Source organism: Scyliorhinus torazame, chromosome 13 (genome assembly GCF_047496885.1).
Source record: "Scyliorhinus torazame isolate Kashiwa2021f chromosome 13, sScyTor2.1, whole genome shotgun sequence".
Classification (NCBI taxonomy): Eukaryota; Metazoa; Chordata; class Chondrichthyes; order Carcharhiniformes; family Scyliorhinidae; genus Scyliorhinus; species Scyliorhinus torazame.
In genome coordinates this window covers 77892669-77906305 of record NC_092719.1, presented here as the reverse complement: position 1 = coordinate 77906305, position 13637 = coordinate 77892669, and the positions used below count along the sequence as shown (strand labels likewise).

General features: G+C 48.4%; 1 protein-coding gene across 2 annotated transcripts in view; it reads left to right on the top strand.

The window, feature by feature from the left end:
* Positions 1 to 13637, top strand: part of bcat1 (branched chain amino-acid transaminase 1, cytosolic) — a 118290-nt gene that overhangs the window by 20557 nt on the left and 84096 nt on the right. For both annotated transcript variants that reach the window (XM_072471819.1, XM_072471818.1), the window contains exon 2: positions 13456 to 13512. In XM_072471819.1, coding sequence (XP_072327920.1) covers positions 13456 to 13512 — 57 coding nt within the window. The remainder of the gene's footprint in view (positions 1 to 13455; positions 13513 to 13637) is intronic.

Here is a 13637-nt window from a genome sequence, read left to right as displayed (position 1 = left end):
CCCACAAGGGCATCAACATAATACAATACAATACAGTGGTGAATTGTAGCAGCAATACGTTCACCACAGTGCCCACTCTCAGGTTGGCGAGCACCGATCACTCGCCCTCCTAAAATTTCTACGCATTGAATCCGCTCCCACAATTTTATGGCAGTGGCAATGGCCTTTATGTTATCCCCCCTCCTAAATAAATGTCTGTCATTGGAAGAATTTCTGTTAAGGAGGCAATGTTTATGAACATTGTATGCCATTTAAAATTCGCACTGCTTTTGATGTAACTTCAATGGTGTAGCTTCACTGTTAGTCCAGCATTCTGATTTCCTACATTTCTCTGATTTTAAGATGAGGGACAGAATTGTTTTGCTTTTACTGTCCAGATCTAAAAGTCACATTTTTGCCTAATTGCATTTTCTCATTCAGCAGCTTGATAACCAATATCACATGAATTTGTGCTTAACAAAGTTTTATTGCAGGCAGATAGAATTTGCTCCTCTTTCTGCACTGGAGTATTGACTTCTGAACAGAATGCAGCTTCATTTGAACTAAGAGGCCTGAAATGGCCTGAAATGTGCTATGACATTTAGGACAATATTAAGGCAGCATGCTGCCTCACAGCGTCAGGGACCCGGGTTCGATTCCGCCCTCGGGTGACAGTGTGAAGTTTGCACATTCTCCCCGTGTTGGGCTCCCCCGGGTGCTAGGGTTTCTTCCCACAGTCCAAAGATGTGTAGATTAGGTGGATTGGCCATGATCAATTGTCTCTTAGTGTCCAAGGGTTAGGAGAGGTTACGGGGATAGGGTGGGGCTGTGGGCCTGGATAGGGTGCTCTTTCGGAGGGTCGGTGCAGACACGATGGGCCGAATGGCCTTCTTCTGCACTGTAGGATCAGAAATCAAATTCATAAATATCCCAGTGGGATGCAAAACTTACTGGAGAACTTCTATACTGTAACCATATTTATTGGTTACATATGTGGGTTATTATGATCAGCTGAGGAAGAGTTGAGTGGATCCCCTCATTCCCCACTTCCCGGTTGACTGCAACCGGGTTTTGTTTTGAAAGAATCTTTACCAATTCAGTGTGTGTTGAACTGATTACATGCTGTTCAACCTGGGCTGGAGCGTTTCAGCTGTAAAGGAAAGGCTGAGGGGGGGTGGGGGGGGCCTGATTGACACGTACAACATTATGAGGGACATAGATACGGCAGATAGGAAGTAGAGGGATAGATTTAAGGCAATGGGCAGAGATTTAGAGGGTGTCTGAGGAAAAACGTTTTTACCCAGAAGGTGGTGAGAATCTGGAATTCATTGCCTGAAAGGGTAGTAGAGGTGGGAATCCTTACAATATTTAAGAACCACAAACGGAGACCAGATGTGATGACCACGTCGGGGGGGAGGGGGGGCTTGTAGGTCATTGTAGCCTCTAGGTGGTCGGGGACATGGTAGGGCAGTGTCCTGGCTGGCAATGCCATGGCAATGCCAGGCTGGCACTGCCAGATTGATGGGGCCAAAGGGTGGGGCATTTGGTGACCCGATAGTGTGATGTCACGCACCTGGTTTTGGGGGTGGGGGAAGGCCCTGGTACTGACGGTGGGGGGGGGGGGACGCTTGGTGCTGATGATGGGGGGGGGGGGCTCTTTCCCAGCGAGAAGGAGGGGCGAAATGATAGCCTGAGATCGGGGCGCCCTTTAAAAAGAGCACCCCGATCTCAGAGAAGCCTGACCTGCTGACGTCTTCAGGTCTCGCACACCTCATTCAAGGCACAGTTCACCCCAACCGCTGAAAAAATTTCAACGTGTGGGTGGATTGTAGTCTGGACCACGCCTAACCTCCCGGCAGGAATCGCATCTCGATTCCAACAGCAGACCACACTTAAATCTTTTAAGTGAATTGCGCTTTATGACTATGACACAGATAGGTTTCCTTGAGTTTTATAATTGTTCCTTCCTTTCTGTCGGGGCAGCTGTCAGGGTGATTTCTTTCAAAACTCTGCCTGGATGGTTAGTTAGCTGACAGGGCACAAACATGCAAGACGGGTAAAGAGAGAGTGTGTACATTAGGGTGCCTCCTGTTCTCTGGCTCTCTTAAGCTGTTGATTTCCATGCTGACTTGTTTCTGCTTGGTTTGTGGAGTAATAAAATTACTTGTCTGATGTCAGTCTTGATCATGTGATCACATAATCAATATCCCTATTGTTCTCACAAATTATTTGTAGATAGAAGACATTGCTACACAATGCATGGTGTCTGTTCATACCTGCTTATGATAAACGGGTTCCTCTCTAGCTCTTGTCATGATATTCAAACACACACATCATGATGGACACACTAACAGGCAAATCAGAGTACACAACACCACAACCAATCACAGACAAGAACACCAACCACATAAAAAGCACGAGCACGACACCTGGAGGTCAGTAGGTCTGGGGAGAAGGAAACAAGAAAGAGCTGTTGAAACACCACAAGCAGGGAGCCCCCCACGTGCAGAGTGCAAAGACCAAGTTGTAAATAGTGAGTTTAAATAAAGAAGCGTTGTACCATATGCAACTGTGTTGGCTCTTCTGTGTGTCAGAACACCCAACACCACATGGTACAGGAGTGGATCGATACCTGCCTACCAACCTGCCATTCTGGACATGGACCACACCGGCAAACCGCAGCCGATGCAAGTCACGGGGAACCTAGGCACCAACTGGAAGCTCTACAGGCAGCGATTTGACCTGTACATCCGTGCCACCGAAAAACAGAATGTCTCGGATGATTCGAAGATTGCAATGCTCCTCTTCTACGCAGGCCCCCACCCAAACGATGTCTTTAATTCACTGGTGTTCGAGGAAGGCGAAAACCAGGCCAAATATGACACGGTCATCCTCAAAATGGACCAGCACTTTCAAACTGAAGTAAACGAAACTTTCGAAAGATACATCTTTCAGCAACGCCTGCAAGGTAAGGAGGAGCTTTTTCAACCCTTTTTGACGCACCTCCGGATTCTAGCGCAGTCCTGCGGTTACGGCACCACCACAGAGTCCATGATCAGGGACCAGATTGTTTTTGGCGTTGCCTCTAGTGGCCTACGCCAGCAGCTTCTTAAAATAAAGAGCCTCACCTTAGCGTCTGCTGTGGAAGCCTGTGTCCTCCATGAAAATGCTGCCTGCCGTTTTGCCCGATTTCAGGCGTCCGAGTTGGCACGGAGGGGGTCCCCAGCCGTCGAATCGGCAAGCCAGGCCGCCCACGACGTTGAACGCATCCAGGCCGTCGATTTCTTCCCGCCCCACGGCCCGGACGACAGCGGCCGCTTCCCGCGCTTTTCGCGGTCTCCCGCGCAGGTGCGCGCCAAGAATAACGGCCACAACGAGGGACGCACTGCGCAGGCGCGCCCACCGCAAGATCGCACTGCGCATGCGCAGTGGCGCAACGAACGTCGTGACGTCATGACGTGCAGCAAGTGTGGAGGTCTACACTTAAAAGGGCAATGTCCTGCAAAATACCGACAGTGCAACAGATGTGCCATGATAGGCCACTACGCAGCCCGCTGTCGTGCGGCTCAACCCATGGATCCGGCGCATCCTCGACAACCTCGCACACGAGTCAGGACCGTCCAGCCCACGCATCACGACTTCCAGTTAAGTGATGCAGATGACCAGGATGACTTCCGAGTTGCCGTCATTGATGTCAACAAGGTCAATGCCATCAATCCAGACGATGAGTGGTGTGCCACCCTGACGGTCAACCGATCGCGCGTCGCCTTCCGTCTGGACACCGGCGCATCCGCCAACCTGATTGCTTACTCTGCAGTCCAGGCCATGAAGGTCAAACCACCCATCACACCATCCCGGCTTAAGATGGTTGACTATAACGGGAACGTTATCCCGTCCGTAGGATCTTGCCAGCTACAGGTGACTCACAAGAGGTACACGGCCACACTCCCCTTCGAAGTTGTGGGCTCATCAAAGGACTCGTTACTGGGCGCACAAGCGTGTAAGGTCCTTCACCTGGTACAGCGCATCATGTCTCTCTCTCCAGATGAGATATCCGACTTCCCGGATGCTGAGTTCCACGCGAATCTCCATTCCCTCCTCGCTCACAACCAGGAGGTTTTTGAAGGCATGGGGACATTGCCACACACGTACAAGATTCGACTCAGACCGGACGCCATCCCTGTCGTTCACGCACCTCGCAGGGTTCCTGCGCCTCTCAAAGACCGCCTCAAGGCACAACTGCAGATTCTTCAGGACCAAGGGGTCCTATCCAAGGTCACGGAGCCCACGCCATGGGTCAGCTCCATGGTCTGTGTAAAGAAGCCCTCTGGCGAGCTCCGTATATGTATAGATCCAAAAGATCTGAACAACAACATCATGCGGGAACACTATCCCATCCCGAAACGAGAAGACCTCACCAGCGAGATGGCGCGAGCCAACATATTCACTAAATTGGATGCGTCCAAAGGATTCTGGCAGATCAAACTGGACCCGGCCAGCCGAAGACTATGCACATTCAACACCCCTTTTGGCAGATTCTGCTACAACCGGATGCCATTCGGCATCATTTCGGCATCTGAAGTATTCCACCGCATTATGGAGCAGATGATGGAAGGCATCGAAGGGGTACGTGTATATGTGGACGATATCATCATTTGGTCCACCACTCCGCAGGAACACATGCATCGTCTTCGACGTGTCTTCACCCGCATACGGCAAAATGGCCTGCGTCTCAACCGTGCGAAGTGTGCTTTCGGCCAGACGGAGCTGAAATTCCTCGGGGACCACATCTCAAGGTCCGGGGTCCGTCCCGATGCAGACAAGGTTAGCGCCATCACAGCCATGCCACGACCGGCTGACAAGAAGGCTGTCTTAAGATTCCTGGGCATGGTCAACTTCCTTGGGAAGTTCATTCCCAACCTGGCTTCTCATACAACAAACATGCGCCATCTCGTAAAAAAATCGACGGAATTCAACTGGCACCAGTCGCATCAGCGGGAATGGGAGGAGCTCAAGCACAAACTGGTCACGGCACCAGTGCTGGCCTTCTTTGACACGACTCGCCCTACAAAGATCTCAACAGACGCCAGCCAATCTGGTATTGGAGCGGTACTCCTGCAAAAAGACAGCACGTTATCATGGGCCCCGGTTGCGTATGCCTCACGAGCCATGACCCCTACCGAACAGCGCTACGCGCAAATCGAAAAAGAATGCCTGGGCTTGTTAACTGGACTGGACAAGTTCCACGACTATGTGTATGGCCTGCCACGATTCACGGTCGAAACTGACCACCGCCCCCTGGTCAACATCATTAACAAAGACCTGAACGACATGACTCCTCGCCTCCAGCGCATCTTACTTAAACTCAGGAGGTACGATTTTGAACTGATCTACACTCCGGGGAAGGAACTCATAGTGGCGGACACTCTTTCCCGAGCAGTGAGCACACCACCAGATGCGGAGGGGTTCGTGCGTCAAATTGAGGCACACGTGACTCTGACAGCAGCAAATATGCCAGCTGATGATCCTTGTCTGGCCCACATACGCGCAGAGACGGCGACTGACCCTCTGCTGCAGCGAGTGATGCGCCACATGACGGAAGGGTGGCTAAAAGGGCAGTGCCCCCAGTTTTATAATGTGCGAGATGATCTCACCAATATAGACGGGGTCCTTATGAAATCGCATAGGATCGTCATTCCACACAGTGTGCGCCAGATGATTCTTCGTCAACTACACGAAGGCCACTTGGGCGTCGAAAAATGCAGACGAAGGGCCCGGGAGGCGGTATATTGGCCGGGTATTAATGAAGACATAGCCAACATGGTGCTCAACTGCACAACCTGTCAGAGGTTTCAGCCAGCGCAACCTCCGGAAACACTTCTACCACACGAGATGGTGACGTCCCCCTGGGCGAAGGTGGGTGTTGACCTATTTCACGCGCTCGGCAGAGATTACATTGTTATTATAGACTACTTCTCAAACTACCCGGAAGTCATGCCTCTCCATGATCTGACGTCGTCCGCAGTCATTGGGGCCTGCAAGGAAACGTTTGCTCGCCACGGCATTCCAAGGACTGTCATGTCAGACAATGGACCTTGTTTTGCCAGCCGTGAATGGTCGTCCTTTGCCGCAGCATATGGTTTCACTCATGTGACATCCAGCCCTCTGCATCCACAATCGAACGGGAAGGCTGAAAAGGGTGTCCACATCGCAAAGCGGCTCCTGTGCAAGGCGGCTGATGACGGATCGGACTTTAACCTTGCCTTGCTGGCCTATCGATCGGCCCCGTTATCCACGGGCCTCTCGCCAGCGCAGCTACTAATGGGTCGCTCCCTCAGGACGACGGTACCTTCCGTCCTGGCACCGACAACAGACCATGAGGCGGTTCTTCGGAACATGCAACTGCAGCGTGATCGCCAGAAAGGTCGGTACGACACACGAGCGACGGACCTGCCCCCCCTGTCCTCCGGAGACAAAGTACGCGTCCATCAACCGTATGGTGGCTGGTCAGCACCGGCCGAAGTCCTCCGACAAGTGGCTCCCCGCTCGTTCCTGGTTCGCATGCCGGATGGTTCCGTGCGTCGCCGCAATCGGCGCGCCCTTCGCCGACTTCCACGCTCACAGCCACACAACACGCCAGATCCTCAACAGGCTTCCGAGGATGACTTTGTGGAGCTGCCGCACATCACGCCCTTTCCATCGCCACCCATGGCCATGCCTGCACAGCAGCCGGTGGTTCTTGATCCACCCTTAAGGCGGTCAACCCGAATTCGTCGCAAACCCATTAGAATGGACTTATAATACAGTTCATATGTTTAATAAGTTGGACAATTTTACATGATAACCTGTTGTTGTTTATCGTTCCAGATGTCGTCTGACTGGACAACTGTTCAAATTTTTTTTCTTCTTCTCTCGTTCGCATTTCTGTTATGTTATGGTACAACTGGATTCATGTGACGCACTCGACATCGCCCCATGTACATAGTTCCGTCATAGACACATGCTGCACACGACACACACACACTCTTAGATGCACTCACGTCACGATCATATTTATTACCACGTAGGCACATATCTTTGTAAAAAGGGGGGATGTCATGATATTCAAACACACACATCATGATGGACACACTAACAGGCAAATCAGAGTACACAACACCACAACCAATCACAGACAAGAACACCAACCACATAAAAAGCACGAGCACGACACCTGGAGGTCAGTAGGTCTGGGGAGAAGGAAACAAGAAAGAGCTGTTGAAACACCACAAGCAGGGAGCCCCCCACGTGCAGAGTGCAAAGACCAAGTTGTAAATAGTGAGTTTAAATAAAGAAGCGTTGTACCATATGCAACTGTGTTGGCTCTTCTGTGTGTCAGAACACCCAACACCACAGCTCTCTTTGCTAAATATCAAGCTAGGAGACAGTGAGCCTGAGAGTCTGTGGATTTTCGGTTTTGGTGAGCACACAGACAGGCGTAAAATCCACAATTGGTTTTGTCTCGAGCCATGTCCATTCAAGGGAGGACACCTCACCTATGGTCATTTGATGAAGAACTTTCTGGAGAGCTAAGGCAATTCTGAGCAGAAATTATAAAAGTCACCTGACTCTTGGCCATCTTAGCAGCTACAGTCATCATTCAAAGATCACTCAGTATTGTTCAGCCTGTAAGTACATAAAATCATTTTCGATAAATATTTGACGAGTCAGACTACAGAAGGGAGATAGATCACTTGGTTGCATGGTGTATCGAAAACAACCTCTCTCTAAATGTCAGCAAGACCAAGGAACTGATCATCGACTTCAGGAAGCGTAGCACGGCACCGGCAACCCCCCCCCCCCACCCCACCCAACATCAATGGCTCCAAAGTGGAGATGGTTGATAGCTTTACGTTCGTGGGGATCACCATCACCAACAGCCCGACAACGTCTCTACTTCCTACAGAAACGTAAGAAATTCGGCATGTCTGCATCGACTCTCACAAACTTCTACAAACTGCTTGGCCCAAGATCACAAGAAACTGCAGGATGTGGTGAACTCAGCCCAATGCATCACACAAGCCACCCTCCCATTGATTCGGTCTATACCTCCACTGCCTCAGGAAGGCAGACAGCATTGTCAGAGACCCCTTACACCCAGGCTTTGCCCTCTTCCAGACCCTTCCATCAGGCAGAAGATACATAAGTCTGAAGAACCACACATCCAGACATAGGAACAGCTTCTTCCCCACAGCTACTAGACTCCTCAACGACTCTCCCTCAGACTGATCTGTTCCCTGTAAGAACACTATTCACGACGCCCTATGCTGCTCTTGCACAAGTATTTGCTTTGTTTGGCCCTTTTTCCGCACTGTAATCAATCACTATTTGTCGATTATACTATTTGTCAATGTACTTTGTTAATTATTCTTTTGTTTACTATGTACGTACTGTGTACATTCCCTTGTCGCAGAAAAATACTTTTTACTGTACTTCGGTACATGTGACAATAAATTAATCAATCAACATAAAGCATGGTTTCGTGACATAGGTACAATGGGAAAGTGCAGATAGTGAGCAAGGAATTCAGCCATGCCAGTGCCATTCACACTCCACAAAGAGAAATTGCACACAAAATATGCTTGGAAGATGATCATTGTCATCCTTTCATGCGTCAATGCTACATTGCATATTAAACAACTTAGACCAGTGTATTAATGCCGCAAAGCGAGCGTGTGCTTGCCCTTGTTTCTGCATCGCCTCATGTGCTTGTTAAATTCAGTTTATCCATGAGACCCACCCGCTCCTCACTTGGCTTCAGCCCCAGTCAACTGCTGCATTTCATCACTGAGATCATCGCTGACACTTCAAAAAACTCCACTTAATTACAGTCCGACCCTCAACATTAACAAGAATAAAACACTTCACAAGAGCATTATAAAACAAAATTGGACACCAAGCCACATAAAGTGATAATAGGAGAAATGACCAAAAGCTTCACCGCAGAGCGCAGAGGTATAGTCCAAGGAGTGCCTTGAAGGAGGTATGTGAGATAGAGAGGCAGAGGGGTTTAGAGACAGAATTCCTGAGCTTAGGGCCTAGACAGCAGTGGTGGAGTGATTAAAATTGGGAATGGTCAAGCGGGCCGAATTAGGTGAGTGAAGGTACCTCAAGGGGTTCTAGGGGTGGAGAAGATGGCAGGTAAAGAGAGAGGTCATGGAGGGGCTTGTAAACAAGGTGAGAATTTAAAAATCAAGGCATTGCTTGATTGGGAGCCAACATAAGGCAGATAACACGGGGCTGATGGGTGAATGGGACTTGGGCGAGTAAGGACACAGGCAGCAAAATATTTGGTGAGGCAAAGGTGCAGGAGGCAAAACCCAAGAGGCTGATCAGATGTATGTTTGATTCATCAAGACTAGTGACAGCAAAGGCACAGACGAGAGTTCCAGTAGCAAATGAGCTGAGATATGGACCAAGACAGGCAAAGTTATGGAGGTAAAAAGATGGGGTCTTAGTATATGGTTGTTAGTCCATTTCAGGCTCAAGTATGACACTAATGTTGTCTGGTTCAGCTTCGGCATTTGCAAGGAAGAGGGATGGTGTTGCTAGCTAGAGAATGGAGTGTGTAATGGGGAGCAAAAGCAATGGTTTTGATTTTTGTACTGTTTTATCGAAGGAAATTTCTGCGCATCCAGTACTGGATGTCAGAAAAGCAGAGTGAGAAGTTAGTGCCAGTGGAGGAGCTGAGAGAGGTGGTGGTGAGGCAGAGCTGGGTGCCATCAGCGTACATGTGAAAATTTAAAGCCCTGCATTTGGATATGTTCCCGAGGGGGGCAACATGTAAATGAGGAATAGGAGGAGGTCAAGGATGGATCCAGCTGGGACACCAGAGGTGATGGTGTGGGAATGGGAAGAGAAGTTATATACTGTGTCTATGATGAAATGGGTAAGGATAGAACCAGGCGCGTGCTGGTCCCACCCAGCTGCTTAACAGTGGTGAGGTGATGCAGGAGGATGGTGTGGTCAACTGTGTCAAACCTGAAGACAGATCGAAGATATTGGGGAGGGAAAGCTTACCTCTGTCACAGTCAGATAGGATGTCATTTGTGACTTTGATTAAAACAGATTTGGGAGTGCGGCATGGATGGATTTGGGGTGGGGTTGATTTAAACATGGAGTTCCAGGAAAAATGGGCAGAAATTTGGCAGACGATATCAAATTGCACGGCTTCGGAGAGGCAAGGGAGGTTGGATATGGGGTGGTAGTTTGCAAGGAAGGTGGAATCAAGAGTTTTTATTTTGAGGAGAGGGCCGACGTTGATGGATTTGAAGGAAAGAGAGACAGAATCTGAATGGAGCAAACCACCGTACCAGCCCCCCCGAACAGGCGCCGGAATGTGGTGACTAGGGGCTTTTCACAGTAACTTCATTGAAGCCTACTTGTGACAATAAGCGATTTTCATTTCATTCATTTCATTTCATTTCATTAACAACATTGACTAATATGGGAGCCAGGAATGGAAGTTAGGTGGATAGCACTTTCGCTGGAATAGGGTTTACAGAGCAGAGGTGGGTCTCATGGACAAGATGAACTGAGAAAGAGTATGAGAGGAAATAGGAGAGACGAGAGAGAGATATAAATTCAGGCCTAGGTCCTGGGGGAAACCTTAGCAGGTTTGGCACATTGGTCTAAGGGAAGGGAGGGAAGCAAATGAAGCACCTGATTGAATGGACACAGAACTTCCTGCCTGCCAAACAACAGACGTAGTATGCAATTGACACAGCTATGCGGTCCCAGAGCCAACGGATCAGATCTAAGCTCTGTAGTCCTGCCATATCTGGTTGGGGATGGTGGTGGAAAATTAAACAACTCACTGAAGGAGGAGGCTTTACATATCCCCATCCTCAATGATGGGGATGCCCAGCACATCTCTGAAAGACAAGGCTGAAACATTCGCCACAGTTCACAAATGCTGAGTGGATGATCCATCTTGGTCTCCTCTATAGGACCCCAGCATCACAGATGCCAGTCTGCAGCTAATTCGATTCACCCCACGTGATATCAAGAAACGGCTGAAGGCACTGGATGCTTCTAAGGCTATGGGCCCTGACAATATTCTGGCATTAGTCACTGAAGATTTGTGCTCCAGAACTTGCTGCGCCCCTAGTCAAGCTGTTCCAGTACAGCCACAACACTAGCATCGACCCGGCAATGTGGAAAATATTCCAGGTACTTCATGGACACTAAAAAGCAGAACAAATCCAACCTGACCAATTACCGCCCCATCAGTCTACTCTGACGATCAATAAAGTTATGGAAGGGGTCGTCAATAGTGCTATCAAGTGGCACTTATTCAGCAATAACCTGCTCACATAAAAACATAAGAACTAGGAGCAGGATTGGACAATTCAGCCCCTCGAAACTGCTCCGCCATTCAGTATGATCATGGCTGATCTCATCTTGACCGCAACTTCACTTTCCTGCCCGTTCTCCATAACCCTTCAACCCGTTACTAGTTGAAATTCTGTCTATCTCCTTTTTAAACGTACTCAATGTCCCGGCATCCACAGATTCACGACCCTTTGAGAAAAGTAATTTCTCCTCCTCTGTTTTAACTCTGCTACCAATTATCGTAAAACTATGACCTCTTGTTCTAGATTATCCTACAAGAGAAGTATTGTTCTGTGTTTACTTTGTCAATACGTTTTATCATCTTATATACCTCAATTAGATCTCCTCTCATTCTTCTAAACTTGAGTGTAGGCCTAAACTGCTCAATCTCTCTGTAGACAGTGCTCCAGGTGCGGTCTCACCAATGCTTTGTACAGTTGCATCAACGCTGTCACTCAGTTTGGGTTCTGCGAGGATCACCCTGAACGTATTACAGCCTTGGTCCAAACATGGACAAATGAGCCCATTGCCCCAATCAACGAAGACACCTCAAGATGAGCTGTGGGATGGGATCTTATTGCAGACCTTTATAGAATGAGAAAGGGAGAAACAGACCCTGTAAAACCTGGTGAGGCACTTCTCTCAAGTTTCAGTATAGCCATAATCTCAGGCCTCTTGTCTCCAGCCTGTGTTAAAATACCTTTCTGCCATTACAGTTGATTCTTGCTGTTTCATCTTCTCTCTGAAAGGTTGTGCATTTCTTTGTGGGGCCGAGAACATAGAACGCGAGCCCAAAACACCAGTAAAAATAATTTTAAAATCCCAGAATCAATCGGCAGAAATGGAAATTGTTTTGTTTGCTGGTATGATGGATAGTGTGCATGTGTGTAGTCCTTGAGTAACTGAAAACTTGAATCCCTCAGGTACAATGCATTCAGATATAATGCTATGGTATTGTCTAGAGGGTAACAAAACAAGAGTGAGTACTTTATAAAGGCTGAAACAGAAACTGGCGATGCCCGTTACAGCACCCAAGAGATCACTTCTGTTGTTCCACAATCAATAAGTGGAATAACGAGAATTAATTTCTTTCTTTCTAAGATCCCTTGCTATCCTGCCCTGCCTCTGCCCATTATGTGAACATTGAGTGCTTATAAATTTCCAGAGGACATAACGTAGATCAGGTTTTACCAGGCAGCAAACGACTTCTTTTTGTAATAAATGTCCTCACACTCACGATATGCACTGGCTCTTTGGCAATCTGCAGGCACTTTGTAAAACGATTGAAATCAGAGGGCGGTGGGGGAGATCTCAGATGTACTTGGGGCAGTGAGGTTGATATCGGCAGAGCTTGGTTGAAGCAGTGATGCTCAGCACAGTTCTCCTCCGAGAGCATGGCTGTCACTCCACTTCACTGCCACCCCCAACAAGAACCTAACTGAGCCCCCCCCCAAAGATGTGTTGCCGCTGGGTATCTGAGCCAAGGCAGCAAATGTCCTATTTGATGAATAAACGTACACCCCTTTGATATGAAAACATCCAGTGCACACCTCTCAAGGTCAGTGTGTTGTTATGGCCACTCATATATTTGGAGGTTTTATGTCCGCATTAGTATTTGTGTTTATTCTGTTAATTATAATTATTCTGTTGATTATTTTTGTACTCATATAGTTTTAAATGATTTCTAAGCTTGCACATGCTATTTGGACAGGGTATTAGTTTACACTTATCATTGCAATGTCTGTCATTGATTCTCATTGGCCTTTGGTAGAGTTAATATATGTTAGTCTTAATCAGATGTTGATGTCCTCTCCTGATTAAATGTCACTTATTTGGAAGGTTCTCGTTGAATGGTATCTTTTGCCATAGCATGTATCCTGAAATGAGTAATATCATACAGCTGAATATTTCCCAGTAAGAGTTGGGGTTGGCGTTCGAGGGCGAGTCGTGTGAGCAAGCCATGAAAGTTTTCACACAGAATTTCACAAGTGCCATTGCGAATGCTGTGGAACTGCCTCCTCTTGAAGTAGAATCATTCTTTTGGTTGAAGCTATACGATGCATTTTCTGTACAGTTACCTTTTGTTCCGTTTTTCCCCTGCAGAATTCCAAACGTGGAATCGATGGGAGCCCCCCACAGCCTGATACTGAGGGATTTAAGGTATGCTCTGCCTACACTATGGGCGCGATCCTCTAGCCACGCTGCGCTGGAAAAGCAGCTCGGTGGGTGGTGAAAGCCGGGAGGCCCCATTCCCGGGATCTACCCAGCTTGCAATCTTGTGAGAC